A 22,986-nucleotide genomic window follows, 5' to 3' on the forward strand; every position below is an offset into this window, starting at 1 on the left:
CTCCACTGGTGGAGCGGCTGTGGGGTGGCCTGGGCAGGGCTGGCGTCCTCTGTGCCGCGGAGCAGGGCCCGGCCGGCGGTACCGGCAGGGAGGAGGGGAGAATGGGGCGGTGGCCTCTCCAGTGCGTGGCTTCGCCTTCCCCTTCCCACCCCAGCGCCCACCCGGGAGTCGCGCGATGGGTCCCCAGCCCCTCTCTGCCTGTCGAGGGTGATCGCGGGTGTCCTCCCGCGTCCCCCGTGCCATGCCGGTTAACGACCGAAGCCGCAGCCCCTCCGGCAGCCCCCGGCACTGCCAGGCTCACCGTGTTGGGGGGGTAGGCAGGCAAGCCCACAGGCGAGGGGGCAGCACCTGGCGCTGCCGGGGCAGTCGCTGTCGTGGGCGCAGGGATCCCGGCACGGCCGGTCGGTGTCCGGTGCGGGGCTGGCGGGGCAGGTGCCGGGTTTCACTGGGGACAGCAGTGAGAAGTTGGGGACAGGCAGCAGCTCTCCTGCCCGCCCCGCCAGCCTCCGCAGAGCCCACCTCGACGAGCCCGGTGCGAAGGGGCCTCCGTTGTGCCACAGTTCTGTGCCTTGGGGTGGCCACGGCCCCACGGCATCACCCCTCGTCCCTGAGCCACGACCCTGCCCATCCTGTCCCGTCCCGTCTCACCGGTCGGGGCTGCCGGCAAACACTGGTGGCCACAGCTGCTGTTGCAGCATTTCTGCGCGTCGGGGCAGTCGCTGTCGCCTCGGCACCGCTCCCGGCACGTCCCCGACGGCCCCGGCGTCACCGCAGGGCACTCCCCGGGTTTGGGTCGATCTGGCGGAGGAGGGCAGACGCGAGGCTTCAGCACCCACGACCGGCTGCCGTGTGCCCCCGGTGGTCCCCAGCCCCTCGCCGTGGCCCACGTACGCCCGGTGCCCACATCCTGGCTCTCTGGCAGCCGTGGTCCCGGTGCCGCGCTCCCGGCCGGCCCCGCCGAGCCCTTACCCTGCAGCGGCTCCAGGCAGGCGACGCCGCAGCGCAGCGGGCAGCACTTCTGCGCTCCCAGGCAGTCCCTGTCCTCCAGGCAGGAGAAGGCGCAGGGGTAGAACAGCCCCTCGGGGGCCGCTGCCGGGCAGGTGCCGGGTTTCTCTAAAAGGCCGACCGGGGCTGAGCTGAAGCTGCACCAGAAGCGTCCCGGAGCAGAGACGGGAACCTGCCCAGGCTGGGGTCCCTGCCTGCCCCGCCGGATCCCTCTGCCTGCCCCATCCCGTGGGGCTGCCAGCAGCGCACGGAGAACTGCTCTGTGGCAGTGGGGATGGGGCCAGGGATGGGGGCGGAGGTGTGCCGGTGGACACACCGCGGTGTGGTACCTTCTGCTGGGGCGGTGCAGCGGAGCCGGCACTCACGGGGACAGCACTTCTGCCAGCCGGGGCAGCTGGAGTCGTTGGCACAGAGAGGGGGTTCCAGGCTCAAACAGCGTGTGAAATCCCGTGGGCACCTTCCCGGCTTGTGCAGTTGCCCTGCAGCGGGATGGCGGCCTCAGCGCAGCGCCGGGAGACAGAGCTCCTCACCCTCCATCCCCCGGAGAGTGGGGCATGGGTCCCACCCTTGGGGGACAGGGGACCGGAGAGGGGAGCACAGGCTGAGGGGGGCAGGGTCCTAGCAGGAACACGGCTCCTGGGGGCCCCGGACCAAGGTCCTGGCTCCCGCTGACCCTCCCTCGCTGGCGCGGCAGTGCCTGGCTGATGGCAACACCACAGGGCTGCTGTAACCCCACACCGAGATCAGCACAACATGGCACGATGCGGCCTGTGTGTGCCCTCGGAAGGCAGTGAGTGCCACAAGGATGTCGCTGGCCCTGCCAGGGAGATGCCAGCAGCAAGCCAGCACCAAGCCAGCACCAGCTGGAGGTCAGGATCCGGTGCTGAGCATCCTGCTGCCCCACACATCCTCACTGCAAGTGGCACGCTCTTTGCCTCTGTCTCCTCCTCTTCATCCTCCTGCTGGCACCCTGTATTCATATCGGTCATGCTGGGAAAATTGGGACAGCCCTGCATTTGGCATGGGCATTGGCGAGCTCCAGCTGGCACCTGTGCCCGGCTCCCACCCGTGGGCTGGGAGACGTGGCGGGAGCAGCCGTTTCTGCAAACAGCTCTGCTGGCTCCTGGCAGGGCTGTGCTGTTTGGGCTGCAAACAGAGCTGCTGCTGGGAGGTTTCACCACAAACAGCAGCTGCTTGGTTAAAACAAAGGAACTGGACCGTTGTCTCATGGCAGGCAGAACAGCACTGCAGCTGGGCACCCCTGCTCCAGCATTGCCCCTAGCACTGCCCCAGCAGTGGGGTCCTGTGCCAAGAATGTGTCAGCCACAGCTTGGACCCTCTGCCAGGTTTGCCTGTTGGTACTTACCGCCTGTCTCCTCTGGTGCAGTGCCCAGATCTGCCCTGAGGATGAGGAGCCCCAGGAGGAGGAAAACCCCCGGCCTCATGGTGCTGCTGGGGATGATGTGTGTGTCCGTAGCTGAGCTGTGGCTGGCTTTAAAGTCCCTGGTGGGGGTGCTCGAGGTGATGGGTGGCTGAAGCTGGGCTGCTGGCTGTGCCACGGGCAGGAGGGGCAGGAGGAGGGGCAGTTCCCAGAACCCGCCGGCGCCCTGCCAGCCACCCCGTTTATCTCCAACCAAGCCGCGCTTTGGGTCAGGGTGACCCATGGGGTCAGGGAGGACAGGTGGGGTCAGGTGGCTGCTGTCCCCTGCAGTGCACGACTCTGTCCCTGCTGTGGCTGGCTGTGACCCCCTGCCCAGGTTTCTTTCCATCCCCATTTGTCCCTCATCTCCACACGCTGGGGGCCATGGGCAGAGCCCACATCTTGTCTCCGGCACAGCAGAGGGAGCAGCTGGAGGGGCTTTTCCAGCTCTGCCACCATGGCGTTACTCTGCAGCCATGGCTTGGCTCAGCTGGTACAGCCTCTGTCTATGGGACCACTCAGGATCTGGCTCCAGAGGGTGGGAGAGATGTCCTGGGCTGACTCAGTGTCCCAGCACCGTGACAGGACCAGGGAGCAAGTGGGTCCTGTTATGGCCCCTGGCACATGGGTGATGCTACCTGCCCCCTCCCCTGGCCAAGTGTTTCATCTGCCCAGACCCGTGACTGCTTTTCCAACCAGGTTTTCACACTTTGGGATGCAAATGAGCCTTTCCCTGGTGCAAGAAATCCAAGGGAACTGGTTTCTGCACTCCCTTCCGTGACTGCTGAGGGGACATTGTGCAGCCCCTAGGCCTGGTGGGACAGTCACTGTGGGTTATGGTGGCTGGAGGGTGCTCACATGGAAATGGGAACCTCTCCCTGCCCCCACGGCAGCTCCTGCCTGCACCTCCTGTCTGTGCACAGCCCAGGGCTGCCTGCCCATCCTGGGAACCCACAGCCACGCATAGGGATGAGGATGCAGAGCAGAAGGCAGCCACATGCTGGTTTATTCTGTTTCAGTGCTGCTGAGCAGCTGGGGCTGACAGGGATGGGGTTTGCCTCTGTGCCTGCGCTGCCAGGAGCCTTGGCCTGGTGTGGGATGGTGCAGGTGGCATGCAGCCCTCAATGGCACAGCTGGGAGGCGTTGGGGGTGCCGGTGCCCCAACCAGAACCCCTCTGAGCAATGCTGGTACCCTCTTGGCAGCAGCTCAGAGGGTCCAGTGGAGGGATAGACATGGGGGGCAGAGGGGACTGTGGCAGCAGCATCTCTTTGCTCACCCAGAGCAGTGTGATGGCAGCGGGGTGGGGAGCGGCCCCAAAATGGCAGCTCCTGGTGCAGCCCTCCCTGGTCTAGGTTAGGCCATGTCTGGAAGAGACAGGCGAAGTGGTCAGAGGAGAACGAGCACTCCCCCGAGGGGTGGGGGGCCCTAGGGTGGCCCACCCTGGTGCCCCCCAGCCTCCTCCCTTCCCCTCCGGGCTGGAGCTGCTACAGAGGCAAGACTTGCACCGTGCTCCAGGCTGCTGGGACCCAGGAGGTGGGAAGCTGAGGGGGTCCTACCCCGCAGCAGGGGGACACACGCCCGGCCGCAGCCCCGCAGGCAGCACTTCTGGCTGGGGGGACAGTCCTTGTCCTGCGAGCACAGGAGGAGGCACTCGGCTGCTGGGTCGTCATCAGTCATGGGAGGACAGAGCCCAGGACGCACTAGAACACACAGGGAGAGGTAGGGGTGAGGGTCCCATCCCTGCAGGCAGGGTGTCCCTCCAGGGTGGGGGACCCGTCCTGGCCACAGCCAGGGGGGTGCTGGCCCTGGCCAGGGGTGCTGAACCTGGGACCAGAGCAGAGACGGAACATGTTGGGGTCTCGGACCCACAGGTGGTTTTACCCTCGATGGGTGGTTTGCAGATGTGGCCGCAGCCAGTGGTGCAACACTTGTCGGGCCCGGTGCAGTTGCTGTCAGTGTCACACAGCTCCAGGCAGGGTCCCAGGGAGCCCCGCAACACCACAGGGCACACGCCGGGCTTTGCTGCAGCATTGTGTCCCCCTGGTGACAATGTGGACTGTGGCCATGCTGGGATCCTGCTTCCTCCTGGCAAGGCCTCCGTCTACAGCCTACTCCTTTGCTGCCCCCCATCCTGTCCCTGTCCTGTCCCCATTCTGTCCCACATGCTCCCTCCCAGAGCCCAGTGCTGTCCACAGCCACCAGCCTCATGCCCATACCAGTCTGACTCAGTGAAACCAGTCACAACGGCACATGGGATGCCAGTTGGCAGCTGGAGTGGTGAAGGACAATGCTGGTCACCAGCACCCAGCCTGAGTGTGGTGCAGGATGAGTGCAGGGTGGGGTGCAGGATGGGATGGCACACCCATGGCACACCCATCATGGAGGAGCTGGGCATGACAATCCCTTCCCACAATGCCCCAAGGTTCTGCTCCTGCCTGAGGGCTCAGGGGTCTGGGGCTGTGCCAGGGGCAGGTGTGTGGCACTATGAGCCGCATGGCACAGATGCTGCAGCCAGTGGCACACACTCCCAGGGCCTGGATGTCTGCCATGGCTGCACACTTGGCCAGGTACGGCTGCTGGGGCTTGTCTGGTGGCACAGCTGAGCACACGCCGGGCATTGCAGGGGAGGAGGAGCCCACTGGTGTGGCTGCAGGGCAGCTGCACGGCGGCCATGGGCAGTGCTGGGGGTGCACATGCTTGGGTGAGGGGTGCAGGTCTGGCAAGCCACGCGCCCAAGGAAGGGACGATGCAGCTGTACCTGTGTTCGGACGGGCACAGGCCAGCCCACAGCCAGAGAAGCAGCACTTGCGGTTCCCAGGGCAGTCCCGGTCATCAGCGCAGCGGTTGGAGCAGGTGGCCGCACTGCTCCGGGCACGCTTCCGCGGGCAGAAGCCGGGTTTGGCTGGGTTGGGGGCAGGTTTGAGACTTGGTGCAGAGCCAGCCTCACAACACAGCACCTGCATCTCCCCCACAGAGCGAGGAGGGGATGCAGACACGTGGCACCACCAGCCTGGCACGGGGACCCCCGAGTGCCTTACCTGGCTGGGCAGGTGTGCAGCGGGCACAGCAGCCACGGGTGCAGCACTTCTGCCCGGGGCTGCACATGGTGTCATTGCGGCAGCTCATCCTGCAGCTGGTCCGAGCGGGGCTGCTGGCGTGGGGGCAGTACCCCGGACTCTCTGCGGAGGGAGATGCTCAGTGTGGCCCCATGCCCGACACGGACACCGGCCCCCGCCTGCATCCCGCCCATCACCCATCACCCTGTCCTGCGCTGGCACCTCTCAGGGAAGCCGGCGGTACCTGTGCTGGGGAGGAGGCAGGTCCTGACCTCCCCAATCTGGCAGCATTTCTCGGCACCGGGGCAGCTGTGGTCGGAGAGGCAGTACAGGGTGGGGATGCTCAGGAACTGGCTCCTCCCCGCCGGGCACTCGCCCGCTTTCCCGGGCACAGGCCGGACGGCGGGGGGCCGGCGTCCCCGCGGGGCCCGGCGCGGGGCCGGGGTGGCCGCGGGGACAGCACCCTGGGCCCCAGCACGATGCTGCTGGGCCGGGGTGGGCGGCAGCCCCTCGAACAGCACCAGGAGCAGCAGGAGGAGGGTGCGCTGACCCGGCATCGTGCCGCCCTCAAGGAGTCGTGCTGCGGGGCCACCGGCCGGGATTTAAACCCTGTCGGGGCGGGGATCGGCCGAGCCGAGCTGCCCCTTCCCACGGCAGCACCGTGTCGGGACCGTGGGAGCGCCCGGCACGAACAATCGGGCTCGGGGGAGAATCCCGGAGCAGCGCTGGGCTCGCAGCCCGTGGCTGATGCATCCTCCACAGCACAGCCTTTCCAGGTCACCGGTGACCCGCGAGCAGCCAGGACAGGGGACGGCAGCGCTCCGGGACCCCCCCTGCTGCACCCTGCCAGGGACAGGGATGGGACAGGGAGGAGTGGTGTGCTCTCCCTGCTCCTCGGTGTCCTCCTGGCACACAGGACGGGCAGAGCTGCTGCAGAGGGTTGTGGGGCTGAGCTGGGGTGTACCAGTCTGCACCCTCACTGCAAGGAGAGGGGGAACTGGCACCGGGCACTGGGCTGTGCTGGGCGGGGTGAGGAGCTCACCCTGCCCTGGGGACAGCTGTGCTCTGTCCCTGGCAAAGGTGGCGGCCCTGGGGTTGCCAGCCCCTCGAAGGCATGTGGAATATCTTGCTCTGCTCCAGGGGTGGGAGAGGGAGTGAGACGGGCACAGAAGGCCGAGGCACCAGGATACCCATGGGGTGCAGGAGGTGCCAGGGAGAGTGGGGCAGAAGCGGGGCCTGGCTGTGAGCAGGGAGGGGAGTGATGGGGCAGGGGCAGCCATGGGATGGGGGATCAGGGGTGTAGGCTTCATGGCCCACAGTTCCTTCAGGCTCCTGCCATGGGTGATATGCTGCTGTGGCTGTGAGTGCCTGGGGCAGGAGGGGGTCTGGGTGATGCTCATGCAATGGTACATGCCAGCAGCATTTCTGTCCCCTGGTCACCACAGAGCAGAGAGCAGTTCTGTTCCCATGGGACAGGGGTGCAGCCATGCTGCGATGGCCCTGCTCTGAGCACGGCTGTGCAAAGGTGGAGGAGTCAGCGTGCCAGGGCAGCCCGGGCCACGGGGCTAACCTGGGCAGGGGCACTGCCTGGGGTCCCTCAGGGACATGGTGCAGACAGTCAGCACTGGTATTTGGCAGGTGCAGCCCTTCCAGGTGGCAGCAGTGCCCAGCAGCAGCTGTGGCAGGCAGGACATGGCTGGGACTGGGCAGAGCATCTGCCCAACCAGGAGAATGGCAGGATGGAGAAGCGGCCACCAGCGTGGCAGGGAGAGGCTGCTTTATTGGTGAGAGTGCAGGGGGCTGTGGTGAACCCCAAGAAGGGGGCCCCGGGGAGGAAGCTGAGGCTGAAGGCTCTGGGCTGGAGTGGACGGTGCGGGGCTGGGGCCTGGGTTTGCAGGACTCGTGTCACGCAGCAGCTTCCCTGTGGCTGGGCTGGCAGGAGGCGGGGGTGCCTGCAAAGGGAGCAGATGCCGTGAGCAGGACGGGCACGTGAGTGCCATGCCCCAGGTGTTGTGGGATCCCCAGGGTTGGTGGGTGCCCGACTGACCTCAGGGGAGGGGTGTCACGCAGGAGACCTTGCCGCAGCCATTCCTGCAGCACTTCTGGGTCCCGTGACAGTTGGAGTCCGTCTTGCACTGGTTCGTGCAGACGCCCAGCATGGGGATCCCCGGACTGACAGGCGGGCAGGTGCCGGGCTTCTCTGCAAAAGGGAAGAGACCTGAGACCTGCCGGCCCTGGCACGAGGGACAGGGCCGGCTTTGCAGCTCCTGGAGCTGCGGGCATGGCCCCAGCCCCAGCTGTCACAGAGGAAAGGTCCCTGTGCCAGCGGCGGCTCCTCCACCCCACATCTCTGCCTATTGGTGCTTCCACCAGCCTGACCCAATGGGGACATGCCAGGGACACCACGTGGCATGGTGGCCCCCATGGTCACTCAGGGGTGTGTGGTCAGCACAGGATGCACGGCTACAGCACATGGTCCCGATGGCAGCATTGACCTTGCTTTCCCCCACAGACACCATGGACTGTCCCAGCTGTGTGCTCATGGCACATAGGCTCAGTGGGGCACGTGTGCCCCACAGACAGCCTGTGCCCCAACTGTACAGTGCCCTGTCCTCCTGTCCTGCTGTCTGCCACCAGTGCTGGGCTCTGGACTCTGCATCGTGTCGTCCTCCACTGTGGCACAGCCAGGCCAGCATTGTCCTTGCAGGTGGCAATGGAGGTATCGGAGTCTCTGGTTCGCATCCACACGTTTGCGCTGGAGATCCCAACTCCTGCTGTCCCAGCTGCTCTCCGGCAGGACAGGCGCAGTAAGCGCACTTGACCGGGTGGCTGTGGGGCCCAGCCCGATGCAGGGCTGGGGATGATGCTGTTGGGAGACTCTTCCCAGGCACAGGGTTGGGAGGCAGGACAGTGCCCACATCCCATGCTGGCAGCCACTCACGAGGCTGAGCGGGCAGTGAGGGGGAGGCCCCTGCCCTCTACACCGGCTCCAGCATCATCTGGAGGCATCAGCTCAACCCCTGTGTCAGTGGGAGGAAGAAGGGGTGAGTGTTGCCCTGACAAGGCTGGATGGCGGGTGCACCGTGCCAGTAGGTCACCCTGGGGGGCACACCCCACCCCCACCGGGCTCCCTGTGTAGCCCCCAATAACCATAACCGCCCTGCAGCTGGATTTGCAATGGGCACCCAGGCCCACGGCTGCTACTGTGCCCCACAACACCGGTGTTGCCGGCTGGGACAGGCTTCCGGCTGATGGCAGCAGGGCCGGGAGCAGGAGGCAGTGTTACCATCTGGCTTCTGGCAGGCCTTGCCGCAGGCTGCCGGGCAGCACTTGAGGGTGCTCTCGCAGTCGCCATCGGACTGGCACCCCACCGTGCAGTTCACTGCTTCCATCGCCGGGTCCGGGCACACGCCGGCTTTCGCTGCAAGGCAAAGGCGGAGGGCGTGGGCGGGCGCCGGGGCTGCCGGCGCCCTGGCAGGGCAAGGGCTGCCAGCTCCAGGTGGGAGATGCTGCCACCAGTCCCAGGGCTGGGTCCGGGGATGCTGCTGAGCCCAACCGCGCCAGGCACCGGCTGCCTCTGGCCCCGGCCCCCAGCGCAGCAGGCCCCAGGGCTGGAGCGATGCTGGCTGCTGGCCCGGGGCGTGCCGTGCCGAGCCGAGCGTGCGCTCATACTCACTGGTGACATTCTGGGCGGATGCTGGAGGCAGCTCTGCCCAGAGAGCCAGGAGCCCCGCCAGGACGAGCACGCTGCGGGCCGTGGGCATGGTGCGGAGCCGGCACTGCGCCGCCGGGCCCTGGCCGGCCTTTTAGCTCCTCTCCAGGTGGGGCCGGCGGGCGGGAGGGCTCGGCCTTCCGGGTGGCTCCCAGGGCCGGGCAGGGCCAGGCTCCCCCCTCGCGCTTGCACAACCCGAGTATCAGGTATCTGCCCGGCTGGCTGCCGACCAGGGAGGGGGAGCCTCGAGGAGACCGGGCGGCCACGCCGAAAACTTGCTGGGCAGGAACAGCAGCCACCTGCCAGAGCTGCGGCACCGTGTGCCGCACACCAGACCGCAGCCGGCCCCAGCATCGAGCCAGTCGGGGTTCAGGGCTGCTCAGCCACGGGGATGCCGCTGCTGCTGCCAGCAGTGAGCGCAGCAGGCGCGGGTGCATGGGGACATGGCATGATCCATCCCCACTCAAACCCTCCCTGTGCTGCCTCAGCTGCCATCGTGAGCTCGAGTGGAGCCTCCAGCCTGGGCTGCTGATGCCCAGGGTCCAGGACGAGCTGTGGCCCCGCAGACAGGGGCTGTGGCTTGGCTGCTGCTGCTGCTTGCCTGGCTCCTGCTCCAGCCACTTGTTCTCCTTCAGCTTTCGCTCCTCGACTGAAGGGCCCTCCAGGCTCTCTGGGCAGGCACCCACTCTGGGGTTCCTCCGCACCTCCCCGGCAGCCATGGGAGCCCCTCATGCCTGGCCGTGGCCTCATCCCATGGCCCCTGCCATTCTCACCGCCTCCTGCAGCCCCAGGGATGTGGCCTGGACCAGCCGGCAGTGCCGGTTGGGTGAGTGGCTGGTGGGGAGCACGCTGCCAGCACGCTCTGGCTGTGCGCCTGGTACTCTGTGTCATGGTGGTGCTGGGGGTTGTATGACCCCAGAGCTCTGGGCCTGGTGGGGGGGACACCTGTCCCACAGCACATGTGCTGCCTCACGGCACTGACGGTGCTGAGCCAGGGTGTGTTGGGTAGGCCCAGCTGACCAAGTGACCCAGACTGCCCAGTGTGGCTGCCCTGGTCTCGTCAGTGTTTGCCGCCCCACCAGCTTCCGTCTCCTCCGCAGGTGCTGCCAGGGGTGGTTTTAACTGCTCAGGGCTGCTGACCAGAGAGGAGTAGCCCAGCACTGTGCCAAGCACCCCGACCCCTTTGCTTACAGCTCCCAGTTTTGGTTCAATGCCTTGTGTCGTTTGGCTGCTGTGACCATGCAGGTCCCTGTGCACTGTGCTGGTGCTGCCCAGCCAGGGGACATGGGCTGGACCCCTCTGCTGGGGGACAAACCCAGAGCATCCTAGCTCACTCGGACCCATCCTGGGCTCGGTCCCAAGCTGAGCCTCTCCTGCACAGCAAGGAGGGCGAGACCTGCCCTGTCTCCAGTGATGTGCCCTTGTCACTGGCAGGGGCTCCAGGGCAGCCTCTGCTCTGGGCTGGAGCACCCTGCAGACACTCATGGGCTGGGTGTGGTGGGGCCAGGGACATGGCCCCTGCCCTGAGTCACGAGCTGCTGTCCGCTCTTCCGGAGTCCATCTCCAGGTAATTTAACCCCACAGTCAACAATGTGGCATGGAGCGGAGTGGCAGTAAATCAGTAACTGTTTGCCTTGCCTGTGGTTGTCTCGCTGCCATGGGTGTTTATGCAGTAACAGGAGCCGGCACAGACAGCCCAGCCACCTGCCCTGCTGCTGCTCCATGCTTCACTGTCCTCGGCAGCACGAGCCAATGCATGGGGACAGGGGACAGGCCTGGGGCGCAGGGAGAGCGGCAGGGCAGTCCTTGTCCCTGCACCCTCTGGGCTGGGGAACTTGGTGGCTGGTGCCAGGGAGGCTGCCAGAGCCTGGCCACGCTCGGGCTGGCTGGGATGCTCCAGCTCTGCCCATGCAGCTGGTCCCCGCTGGGGACAGCGATTCGGGGACCTGGGCTGGGCTGGTGTTCCCAGCCCTGGGCCCTTGATGGGACTCCCTAAATAAAGGCAGCTGTGTTACAGTCTGGTGGCCCCTGTGCCAGGGTCAGGGCACGGTGCAGCAGTGGCCAGGGTGGGATGGTAATGTGGCTGTTGCAAACATGACAGTTGGCCAGGCGGTGTGAGTGCTGCCCTCTGGGATAGAGGTGGGGGACCCGCGCTGTCCCTGCCCATGCTGCACAGGGTCAGAGCCCACTGGACCCTGCGGCCTCGCCTGGCGCAGCAGTGCTGCTGCCAGCGCCACGCTGCCCACCCAGCAGCTTGTCCCTACAGCTGGGCTGCACCGGGGCAGCTGCACGAGCGTGGATGAGAGCCCAGAATCGGAGATGAAGAGGAAATGGGGGAGGAAGGTGAGAGCTATGGGGAGCAGCGTGGGTGTTGGCGGGTTTGCCTGAGGCTACACCTTGGCCCCGCTGTGCCTGGCTGGCTGCTGAGCAGCTCATCCAGCCAGAGCTGCTCCCAGCCAGCCAGAGCAGCCTGTGGGGGGCTGCACACGCAGGTGGCTGGGCCAGGGCTCCAGCCCCTGTGGTTGGTATCGCTTTCCGGGAGACAGAAATGCTCTGGCTCCTGTCCCCAGTGCATGCCACTGGGGATTCTGCTGTCCTCGCCCTGGCTCTGCCAGCTCCTTCCTCATCAGAGGCCAAGGACGGCTGTGGGGAGTGCAGGGCTCTGCCGGCACAGCCGTGGGCAGCCATCTCTGTGCCAAGGCACGTCCAAAGGAGGATCCTGGCCAAGGATGTGAGATCAGCAGCCCCAAGCCTGACTCCAAAGGTTCTTCCCTGCAGCATCCCTGGGTGACAGTGCCTACCACTCTGGAGCCTGGTCACACCAGCTGCACCCAAGCCCCGCAGGTGACTGCAGCTCCTTCATGGCGGCAGGGAAGGTGTTGGAGTCACATCTCCCTGCCTGCCAAGGGATGGTGGTCAATGATTAAAAGGGGAGAGTTACTGGACCAGGTATAATGCCCCCACGCAGCTAGCCAGCGCCCCGCTGCTGCACAGAGCGAGGAGAGCAGGGGACAGCAATGGAGAGGGGCACCCTTCCTCAGGGAGAGCTCGGGCCTTGGCAGTCGCAGCCCAGGTGCCCCGCACTGTGCATGGGCTGGCGCATGGGGTGTTATCTGACCCCTTTGGGGCCCGGCTGAGCACGCAGCTGGTGATTGGGGGCTGGTGTCCCCACAGGTAGGATGGTACCTGCTGCGCTGCCACGTCCTGCTGCTGCCGCCAGCCCCAGCTGCCTGTGCTGCCCGCATGGCGCAGAGCTCAGCAGCCCCTCTCCATGCCGCAGAGCCAGAGCCTCGCGGCTCGGTGGTGGTGCGTGGGGAGCCCCAGACCCGGGGAAGCACCTGGCCCTGTGCTGTTCTGATTGGTCTTACCTGCGTGTCCCATGCAGGGTCCCTGGCCAGCCCCACAACACCCCGAGAGCCGGGGGGACGTGGCCACCCCGTGATGCCCAAGCACTCACCTGTGCCTCCAGGAGCCACGGTAGCCGCCTGCAGTTGAGCACACAGGACCATGATGCCAACGAGCAGAATGCTGGTGATCTTCATGGCTGTTCCTGCAAGTGCTGGATGACCAGTGCGGGTCAGCAAGGGTTTATATCTGCGTGGGGCTGGGGAGGGGCCGCCACACACATAACCTTGATGTATCGAAACTCTTGCTGTGTTTCATGGTGTGCCCGAGGCAGAGACAGCCCCACAATGTGTTATTGCCTGAGAAATCATTTACCATGGCCCCAGCCCCAGCAGCCAGGCTGCAGACAGGGTGGGGACATCGGCACCCAACGGCACCCTCCCCGGTGGAAAGGGAGATGCAGCCATCATAAGCCTCATGGCCACGGTGAGCCCAGAAGAAGGGGCTGGGGCTCTTTGGCTTGGGAAAGAGGGGACAGAGAGGAGAGGAGAACACTGGTACATTCCAAGTGGCCCAAAGGGTGCAGACGGGACTTTCTTCCGTGGCTGCAGGAGCTGGGAGCACTGCGGGAGACCTGCAGGCAAGGGGCTGAGGGCGAGTGGTCTCATCATCAAACTCTGGGAGTCAACATGTCAGATGTGAAGTACTGCCCAGGTGTGACAAGTGATCAGATGAGTTGCTGGGACAAGAATCCATGGGTCACAGAACAGGAGGATGCAGTGCTGGGGTGGTGGCTGTCCTGGCAGTGTGGCGTGGGGACGTTTTGGGATGGAGCGACTGCCTTGGTGCTGGCCTGGTGCCTGTATCCCACTGTGTCTGCCCACAGATCTGCAGGTGACAGCCGGCTGGGTCCCTGTGGGTGAGTGTGGCCTCAGGGGGAGCAGAGCGTGGGAAGCCTGAGTGACGTGCCAGGCCAGGCGTTGTGCACTGAGCACCATTCCTCTGCAGGGACAGGCAGATGGCTGGGTGCTGGCAGGCTGACTGGCTGCAGACGTGTCATGGCAGGTGGGTGCTCCAGCAGGGTCAGCACCGGGGCTGCCTTTCACCTCATCATGCACCAAGACTGGCAGGAAGTGGTCCAGGGCAGGGTGGAGGACCCCAAGGTTAATGGTGTGGGGAGGGAACAGAGAACCCGGCACAGCCGAGTGTGCGAGGGGTGATGGGACTGAAGGTGAGGTGTGTTCAGTGCTCACAGGGACCCAACGGTGCTGCTGCGCACCGAGGCCCTGCTGGCCACGCTGGCACAGCTCGCCATGTCCCCCCATGGCCAAGGGCACCTGCATCTACTGCTGGCAGGCTGGGCAGAGCAGCCTGGCTTGCTGGCCGCAGGGGGGCTGGCAGGGCTGCAGCAAAGGCAGCCCATGGCCACGGGGGTGGAGAGGGGCAGGAACTGCGTTTCAGAGGGGCTGGTGGATGGGGTTCAATCTCTGCTGGAGCTGGAGCTGGGGAGAAAGGTCTTGGCCAGGGTCCCGGTGTGCGGGGCAGGACGCTCCCTGCCTGGGGGTTTGTCACAAGGCCAGTGTGGCTGGAAGCAAGTGTCTGTGATGAGGCTGACGTGGCCTCTGCAATCTCATACAGGGTTTTACAGCTCAACGATCATATTTCCCCACTTGGAAATTCCTGTTTGCGTCATCCCTGCTCCAAGTGCCCAAAGGCACCTGTTGCTACAGAAAGTCTGGGTCTGAAACGAATGGAACAAGAAAACTGGGGGCTGTAAAAGCAGTCCTGTCCCTGGTTAATGTGCACAGTGTCACTCTGAGTGACACCGTTGCCCCAACGTGGCACATGCTGCAGTGCCAGAGTGGTGATGTGGGGAGTCACCAGCCTCTTCTAAGCAGCACCTGGTCCTTTGGCTGCCGCTGGTGGCCCCTCACTCTGCGGGACTTTGGCCTTGCGCTCTTCTTCTCTCGGCTGCCGCACACTCACCGCGTGTCACAGCGAATAGCTGTGTGCCATTAATGACATGTGTTTGAGTCGTGCTGGCACAGGGCAGTGTGAAGCTGGCACGTCCTCCTGCCACTGTGGCCTGGCCATGGTGAACAGACCCAGGGCATGTGCAGCCCCTCCCCGCCTGCGGGCCCTCCCAGCTCTGCCTGCCCAGACCCCCCTCTGCCCCTGCTGTCTTGCAGCTCCGTGGGCTCCGTGTGCTCCGTGTGCTCGGGCCCGATCCTGCGCACATCCCGGGCGGCCGGCAGAGGAGGCTGTTGCTCCGCCGGAGCGGGCCGGACTGTGTCGGGCTCCGGGAGCGCCGTGGCCGGGCCGGGGGCGGGGAGCGGCGCTGGCGCTGCGCCAGCCGGGCCCGGGACTCCCGAGCTCTATTTAAGCGGGCGTGGGCGGCGCGGGGCAGCGCCATGAAGCTCGGGCTGCTCCTGCTGCTGCTGGCGGCCCCCCCGGGCCCCTCCGGCCCGGCCGCGGGGCAACGCCTGCTAGGTGAGCCCTGGCCCGGGCTGCGCCCTGAGCTCGGCCCCGCTCCAGCCACCGTCCCGCTCTCTCCGGGGTCGCCTCGGTGGGAGTGCGCTGGAGGTCCCCGGTCTCCGAGCTGGGACATCCCGCGGGACGCCCGGTGCAGCCCCGCGGTCCCCACTGCTACAGAGCCCGCACCCAGCGGTGCTGGACCCCCTGGGGCAGCGCCGTATCCCCCGGTCCCTCACCCGCTGGCAGCTCCCGAGGTGCTGGGCAGCCCCGCAAGTGCCCGACCCCGCCAGTGCCCGGTACCTCGGCGTGCCCCACTGCCCGTGCTGGAGTCCCGCCCGCCGTGATCCCCTGCCTGTCCCCACAGGGAGGGATGGCGAATGTCCCCCGCCCAGCCGGATCCCCGTGGGACGCTGTGACAACTTCTGCTCCTCTGACGAGAATTGCCCGGGCAGCGAGCGCTGCTGCAGCACGGGCTGCGGACGGGAGTGCCGGCTGCCCATCGGAGGTGAGGGGGTCACTTTGCCCCAGTAGCCATGGATGAGCCTGTGCAGTGCTCTCCAAGGGGAGTGGGTGACTGCAGCCACCTCGGGGAGCGGGTCCTGCAGCCCCGCCAGCCCCCGTGCCCTGTCCCAGCATGTGGGTGTGCTGGGTCTGGGATCTTCCAAGCGGAGCTGCTGCCTGCGGGGTGCATCACCCACAAGGGCCGGAAAGGGTGTGCCACACACCAATCCCTGCTCTCAGCACCTCTGGTGTTGGGGGACAGGGGTGCCCGTTGCTCCCTGCCTGCAGGCCCAGGGGTGGGCACCCATGGGTGGGCTGGGTGGTGGGGTCACGCAGTGCCTGGTGGGGCTCTGACCCTGTTTGGCACCCCCAGCCAAGAGGGGCTTCTGCCCACAGGCCCCTGACGTGGTGAGCATCTGCCTCGTGGAGTGCAGCAGCGACAGCCAGTGCCGAGGCAACGGGAAGTGCTGCAGCATAGGCTGCCATGTCCAGTGCGTACAGTCAGTGCCAGGTAAGGACAGTCCCAGGGCTTGGTAGGAGAGGGCTGTGGCCAGGACAGACCTCACCTGTGATCCTGTTGCTTTTCCCACCTACAGCCAAATCAGGTGTCTGCCCCAAGAGAAAGGTGCTGCAGACCTTTGCCCCCTGCAACAACTCCTGCACTGATGACACCGACTGTCCCGGTCGCAACAAGTGCTGCTTCACGGGCTGTGGCCTCGGCTGCCTGTCTCCGGACAAAGCTACCATGGCCCCGCTCCCGCGCACTGGCAGGCACAACCATCTGGATCCTGCTGCTTCTGACAGTCCTGTATCCTCACCTCACATCTGTCACCTCCCGCCTGTGCATGGCCCATGCAGGGAACGCTACCGTCGCTATGCCTACAACCCTGCCATGGGCACCTGCCAGCCCTTCATCTACAGTGGCTGCAAGGGCAATCCCAACAACTTTGAAATGGTGGAGGAGTGCCAGAAGGTCTGCCAGCAACCAGGTGAGAGGAGGGACTGGGCTGCCCTGCCTGGGTGAGGGTGGGAGTGCAGGGCTGCCTCCCTGCAGCTGGGTAGCCAGACCTGGCAGGTCTGCTGGGATCCCCATGGAACAAGGGCAGCCCCCCGGCAGCAGGGAGTGTGGCAGCACCCCGCATCACACTGGCACACTGCACAGCAGCCTCTGACTGTACATGCTGGGTGATTTCAACTGGCTCGCACCTCTGTCTTGGGAGCTATGTGGTCTTTGATAATCAGGCTGCGAAATTGTGATTACTGACACTGTTGCCTGGTTCTGACCAAAGTAGGAAACCTGACTAAGGAGGCACTCAGCCTGCAGAGGCCCGGGGGAAAAGCCTGCCCATGCAACTTGCCTTCCCATGTCTCTGCCAAACGTTGTGACATTTGTTTCCTAGCGAAGCTGCGGGCAGTTGGGGCCATTGGTGGATGAACAGCCACAATGGTTGCTCAGCTTCCCTGGCACCACGGTTGTGTCTTCACACAACACTGGAACTACGAGGGCTGCTCCCAACTGTGCCACGTCCCCAGAGCTGTGGGCGGGGGGGCAGCCTGTGCCCAGGGCTGGGGTGGGGGTGAATGCACTGGGGGTGAGGGCAGCGGCCAGTCTGGGGCCAGCTCTGCTCCCCAGGACCCTGCTGCCTGCACCCCTGTCCTCACTGTTCCCTTTTGTCCCCAGGGGGAGCCAAGGAATGACCCTGAGGAGGAGGTGCCAGCGGGGCCTGCCCCACACTCCCTGGGACCAGCAGCCCCGGAGCTGGGGTCTGTGGCGGTGCTGGCCACAATGCTCTGCCCCTCGCAATAAAGTGCCAGGATGCCTGGCTTGCAGCAGCCCTGTCTCCTTTGCCTGGCATGACCTGTGCCCCCACGTGCTCCTAGTGCCTTCCTGCTTCCCTTCATGTCCATGTGTGCTGAAGCTCCAAGGCTAGACCCTACCTGAGACCAGGGAACCGGCACGAGGGGCACAGTTCTGCTCTGGGTGCCAGGCAGCAGCCCCTCGCTCCCAGCTCAGCCCCAGCAGGTGGCTGGTGCGGTGCCCCAACCCCTCGCGTGGCTGTGCAGAGCCGGGCAGCGCTGGGGAGCTGGTGCTGAACTGGTGAGTGATGCCCACCCACTCTGGCAACACCGCACTGACCCCGGCCACCATGGGGACAGGCTGGGGAGCTGGGGGGCAAGAATGCCTCAGAGGCTCATGCCGAGTGGGTTTTAGTGTCAAACTGGCAGCAGTCAGACAGTGCCATGCATGCTGCCTCCCTGTGCACCGCTGCCTGTGGCCGCTGGTGAGCTCTGCAGGCAGAGACAGGGAGGAACTTGAAACAGAAAAGATGAAAACCTCTTGAAAATGCCAATTTATTATTCAGCTTTCTCCCCACCTGCTCAGCCCTGAGCCAGCAGCATGGCTGCTACAGAGATGAAAGTTCCTGTGTGGGGCAGGCACGAAGGGAGGGATCTCAGACCCCCATCTCCCTGTCCTCGTCTCCCTGTCACCAGCATCCCATCCCTCTGGAGTTGGTGGGGCTGCACAGGGAGCTCGGGCAGGGCTGCAGTGCATGGTCCCAGGTCTGACCCCCAGTTTGAAGGGTGCCCAGCCCAGGCACGATGCTGCCCTCCCTAGTCCCAGTTGGTGCTAATGGCACTAACTGCCTGAACATGGTGCAGAAGCTGCGGCTCCACAATGGCTCCGGCAGCTCCTGGTCACGGCTGCCGGCTGCAGCGAGACCGAGATGGAGGTGTGGGGGAGCCAGGCTGGCGCTGGCTGCCCACGAGCCCTGGCAGCCCCGGCCCTGTGCCATGCATCTCACACGGGCTGGCAGCATGGGGAAGGTGGCCTCCCCAAATGGGGTTTTTATTACAGCCATACATCACCACGGTGGCCTGATGTGGGTGTATGGTGGTGATTTTTCTTCATGGTTTACAGACAAATGAGGAGAAGGAAAATTGGTGTGAACTTCGCTACAACAAGAGGTCGGGTGTGGGCAGGGACCTGGTTATGGATGAGGCGGGGGCTGCTGGCCAGTGGCATCGCGGCTCGTGTAGAGTCCGGGGGCTGCTCCGGGGGAACGTGGGGGCTCTGGCTTCCCTGCTCCGAGTGGGTGGCCCGTTCCTCACCGAAGGGATGCTCGAGGGGATGCCTGGCCGCTCTGGCGGGGGGCATCACATGGGCAGGGTTGTTAATTGCAGCGGACATTCATCAGCGCTGCAGACGCGGTTGGATGTGCGACGCCGGGCTGGCTGCTGCCACCGGCTGCTGGCGAGATGTCTGTTTTCACCACAATTAAAGTTGCCTCCAAACACCCCGGCCCTGCCCGGTACAAGATAACAGTTAATACCCTCAATAGCGACTATCAGCTTCTCCATGAGGCTCATAAATATTAATACAATTCTAATTAGTTCCTTTAAATACATTGCCTAAATTAAGCGCTTCCTCGGCAATAACCGGCAGTGGTTTGCACGCTGCTGACGCCCGTTGAGCAGATGATGAGCCCCACCGGGGACCAGGCCGGGGAGAGGTGGGGGTCTTGGGGGCTGGAGGAGCCGGACCCCCCCCAGAGCGTCTCTGATCCCGAGTGGTGGTCGGCGGGGTCTCGTCGAGTGGCTGCAAGAGTCTAATCAAACCTCTCGTAAGGATTCCCGGTCACAGGTATAAAATAACCCGATCATTGGACTCGAAGCGGACCGGGTAGCGCAGGCGCCCTGAACAAGCGGAAAGTGCCCTGCGACCTTAATCAGCGGTGATACTGTTAATCACTTATCCCCAGGTGCACCCGATTTGCATTCCCAGCAATTTGCACAATAATGAGGCGAGCTGACCGCACTCCAGGCAGCGATCACCCCGAATGGATGGGACCGCAGCAGAGAGCTGCTCCGCTTCAGCCCCGCCGGCATCCGGCCCGACCCTGCTCGCCAGCGAGCAGGACCGGGCGCTCTGGGGCGGCCGGGTCCGGTGTGTCCCGGAGGCCCGCTGCCGCCTCCCCCGGCCTTCATCCCGGAGCCGTCCTCTTCCTGCTCTGGGAGGTGGCAGCGGTGGCCGCGCTGCTCGGACCTGCCCCAGCGCTGGAGGACGTGGGATCCGCTGAGGTGCTTGTGTGTATACGGGGGCGTGCGCGAGTGGGTATGTGCAGGGGGGAGGGGTGGGCACGGGGGCTGTTTGCTCGCGGGGCGTGCACGGGGGGAGTGAGCACAGGCTGCAGGTCTAGGGGGGACACAGCGTGTGTCCTCTCTGCATCTGGCACTGGTGGTACCGGAAAAGAGCAAATATCAAACTCATTTACTTGAGGAGAAGTTAATACGGTGTGAAGCCTGTAGCAGGTGATATAAGAAGTGAATTTAAAATTTCAACACAAATAGATTTTTTTATTCAAGGTCAGAAGAAAGATTAAATACTACAGACAAGCACAACACTTGCAATTTCCAGCATCGTTTTTACCATAAATATTTTGGGTGGGCGCTGTGTCTGTGCTGTCCATGTGGGTTGGAGTCCACTCACTGTGGTGGGGCGAGAGCTGGTGCTGGGTGAGCAGGGATGTCCCTGGAGAGGGCATGACATCTCTTCGTCCCCCTTCTCACGCAGTGGCCCATGGGAGCAGCCAGTGACGGTCCTGGGCTGGAGGGAGTATGAGGAGCTGCTGGGGCCATGCTGTTGGTGGCACTGGAGGGACCAGCGGCCCCAGGCTCCCCACAGTGCTGCAGGGAGCATGAGGGTGCCTGTGGTGCGGGAGGGGGTTGTGCAGCCCAAGGCAGGGTGCCCGCTGAGCCGGGTTTGTGCCAGCTGCCCCTCCTGTTGCCTGGCAGGGACCAGGATTGATGGCAAGAGGTTTGAAAGGCTCCAAATGTGGAGGTTGTATCATTGAGCCACCCCCATCCATCATGAGACGTTCATTATTAAGTAACACTGTGCACGCCGGGCTGATTTCACACCTTATCTGAACCCAGCAGCTGTGCCCTAAATCCTGAGCGCCGCGACTGTCTGGAGGAATTCAGCTGCCTGTGCTTAAAATTAGTGTTAGCATCTATCATTTCCCCACACCAAATGGCTTTTGTGTCGGCACTTGGCAGCGCTCATCCGTCACCGGGGTTCCGCGCTGCCCAGCTCCGTACCCTCTCCGTCACTGTCACAGGACCCCTCGTTGGCAGAACGTCACCCAAAGGACAAGCGCAGCAGTTTGGCCTCTCCTACCGGGCTGGTGGCACTGCCAGCAGTGAGGGTGTCCTCTGTCCCCTGGGGCATGGCAGGTGCCAGCTCTGCTCCCAGCAGGGCTGTCACTGTCCCTCCAGTGCCACCACAGTCAGAGTCTGTGACCACCTCCAGCACGGTGGCCTCTCCCCGGCGCAGTGCCAGCCACAGCTGCGAGGCTGGGCCTCTCCTGGCTATTGCTGCCGGCAGCCGTCCCTGGCGAGGAGCTCCTGGCAGGCAGGTGATGCTGGAGCTGTCGGTGTGATGAAAAGCCTCCCGCAGCAATGCAGATAACATACAAGCATGGGTCAGGTGAGGCCTGTGTAGCCCATCCATCAGGCGCAGCAGCTACAGGCGCTCCCAGTGCCACCATCTGATGCACGTTACCCGCCGCAAATGTGTTTCTTCCCCCAAGGTTAAACGGATGAGTGAGGTTCAGGCACTGACAGCGCTGCCTGCCCTGTGGAAGCGATAAACAAGCATGAAGAACCAGAGGTGGGGGAAAAAAAAAAAAAGGTTTGTCTTCTGTCAAATGCTTATTTTGACGGTGCTGGCTTGAGGATGTGGATTTGCTCCCAGTGTGGCCGTGGGCAGCCAGTAACGGGCACTGTCATGGCTATGTTGGGAGCTGGTGGTGGTGACAGACGGGCGGGAGCTCAGTGAGATGCTGGAGCACCAAGCAGCTCTGGCAGTAGGTGCTGGTTCAGCCCCAGCATGTTGCTGAGCTATGGGGATCGGGTGGGAGCCAACATGTCACCCGCACAGCTCCCACGGTGGCCCTAGGAGCAGAGCCAAGGCTGGCAGAGCCAGGGCTGCCCCTGTGGCTCCATGTCTGTCCCAGTTTGTGGTGCCCAGGGCCTGATCCTGTCTGCTTTGGGTGGTGCCCCAGGGGGCATTCTGGCCACGGGTCCCTCTCCCCACATGGTCACCGCACCAGCTGCTGCTGCCCCTGCTCAATGTCACACTTGGAGCCTGTCAGTGTGAAAAAGGGTTTGCAGCCGATAAGCGATCGGGCTGTCAGCTGCAGAGTGCCGCTCGCTCGTGATTTACTGCAACGTTGCTAACGGAGCACAGATTTTTCTTAATCTAAATTGAAAACTACTCAAGTAGAAAAATAATTTCATTGCTTCATCTTGAAGGGGTGGAGGGAGAGGAAGAGGAAGGGCTGTGCTAGGGGAGGCAGGTCTGGGGCTGCCTGTGCTCCCTCTGGCTCCAGGCAGGGCTGTCCCAGGGCCACCAGCCCTGTCACCTTGGGCAGCTCCCGCACTGGGGACAAGCAGTGGCTTCTCCAGTCAGACGGTGAAGCCGTGTTGCCGTGACCCATGGCTGGGCCTGGCAGTGCCTCTGGCATGTGCTGGGGGGGCGGTGGGTGGCAGGGGCTGTGTCCCCACCGCAGGGCTGTGCCGCTGGCGCAGATGGGGACACACTGCCTCGTGATTGGAAATTTGGAGCGTGAGCGAATTCTGGGAGCATTTGCTGAGCTGGATAATAACGTGGCCAGTGAGCTGCATCCCAAGCACGCCACCAAATTAAAGAAATTTTTTTTCCCCTTTAATTTAAAAGTCACCGTTGGGAAATCTCTGTTGGCCTCGGCAGTGATTTCCCCCCAGGCTGCCTTTCTGGAGAAATCTTTAATTTTGATTGTCACGCTTTGTGGAGTTTAACTCAGGGAAGCGGAGCCATAAATAAGGTGCCGCTCTGGCTCCAGCTGTGCCGGGACAGCGAGTGGCACCAGCGCAGGGATGGAGGAGCAGCCTGGCCATGGCCACCGCACTGGAGTGGGGGCACCAGCCCCGCTCCCCCTGCCTGCCCTCCCCGCAGCTGGATTTCACAGATCAGCTCCTTATAATTACCCAGTCTTGCCCGCCTGCCAAATGAATCGAATCGGCAAGTTCATGAAAATCTCATTAAATGTTATGCCACAGCTGGCGTCTCCCAACTGCCCTGCGGCACTGGCCGGCTCAGTGGGCACCCAGCCCGGGACCAGGCACCCTGGCCAGGAGCCGCAGCAGGTGTCACCCCCAAATCCTTCGGGTCGGAACAGCGGCACTGGGATGGGGTGTGAAGGCTGTGAGGGGCTGGGGGGGACTCGCCCAACAGCTCCAGCAGCAATTTAGAAAAAGTGGCAGAAATGGAGCTGCTGCCCTTTTGGTGTGGAGCTTGTGCAAGCTCTGGGAAGGTTACAGTCCATTTGCATTTTACCCTTCAGTAATTTCAGTGCTTGTGGGTACAATTAAGAGGCCAGCCTGGTCTTACAGAGCTATTGATGTGGAGACGTGAATACCAACAGCTCCC

The 22,986-nt window shown here is 64.1% G+C and overlaps 2 protein-coding genes across 2 annotated transcripts; one reads left to right on the forward strand and one right to left on the reverse strand.

Moving 5' to 3' along the window:
• Positions 1-7,242: 7,242 nt before the first annotated feature.
• LOC136108338 (uncharacterized) lies at positions 7,243-12,631 on the reverse strand. The gene is given in 8 exon segments (XM_065850046.2): positions 7,243-7,434; positions 7,530-7,682; positions 8,769-8,903; positions 9,159-9,274; positions 9,276-9,316; positions 9,319-9,353; positions 9,356-9,409; positions 9,412-12,631. Coding segments are annotated over 7 exon segments (1,035 nt in total). The 5' UTR covers positions 9,914-12,631; the 3' UTR covers positions 7,243-7,434; position 7,530.
• A 2,279-nt stretch (positions 12,632-14,910) lies between these two features.
• Positions 14,911-17,348, forward strand: LOC136108294 (uncharacterized). The gene is made up of 5 exons (XM_065849956.2): positions 14,911-15,029; positions 15,379-15,519; positions 15,889-16,026; positions 16,112-16,504; positions 17,197-17,348. The coding sequence occupies exons 1-5, from the start codon at positions 14,951-14,953 to the stop codon at positions 17,211-17,213; spliced, it is 768 nt and encodes a 255-aa protein (XP_065706028.1). The 5' UTR covers positions 14,911-14,950; the 3' UTR covers positions 17,214-17,348.
• The last annotated feature ends 5,638 nt before the right edge of the window (positions 17,349-22,986 follow it).

The sequence above is a fragment of the Patagioenas fasciata genome, chromosome 16, assembly GCF_037038585.1.
Source record: "Patagioenas fasciata isolate bPatFas1 chromosome 16, bPatFas1.hap1, whole genome shotgun sequence".
NCBI classification, from domain to species: Eukaryota; Metazoa; Chordata; class Aves; order Columbiformes; family Columbidae; genus Patagioenas; species Patagioenas fasciata.

Coding starts and splice junctions, on each gene's coding strand:
- LOC136108294 (XM_065849956.2), top strand. CDS start 14,951: ATGAAGCTCGGGCTGCTCCTGCTGCTGCTGGCGGCCCCCCCGGGCCCC. Junction 15,030..15,378: donor CGCGGGGCAACGCCTGCTAG/GTGAGCCCTGGC, acceptor CTGTCCCCACAG/GGAGGGATGGCGAATGTCCC. Junction 16,027..16,111: donor GTGCGTACAGTCAGTGCCAG/GTAAGGACAGTC, acceptor TCCCACCTACAG/CCAAATCAGGTGTCTGCCCC.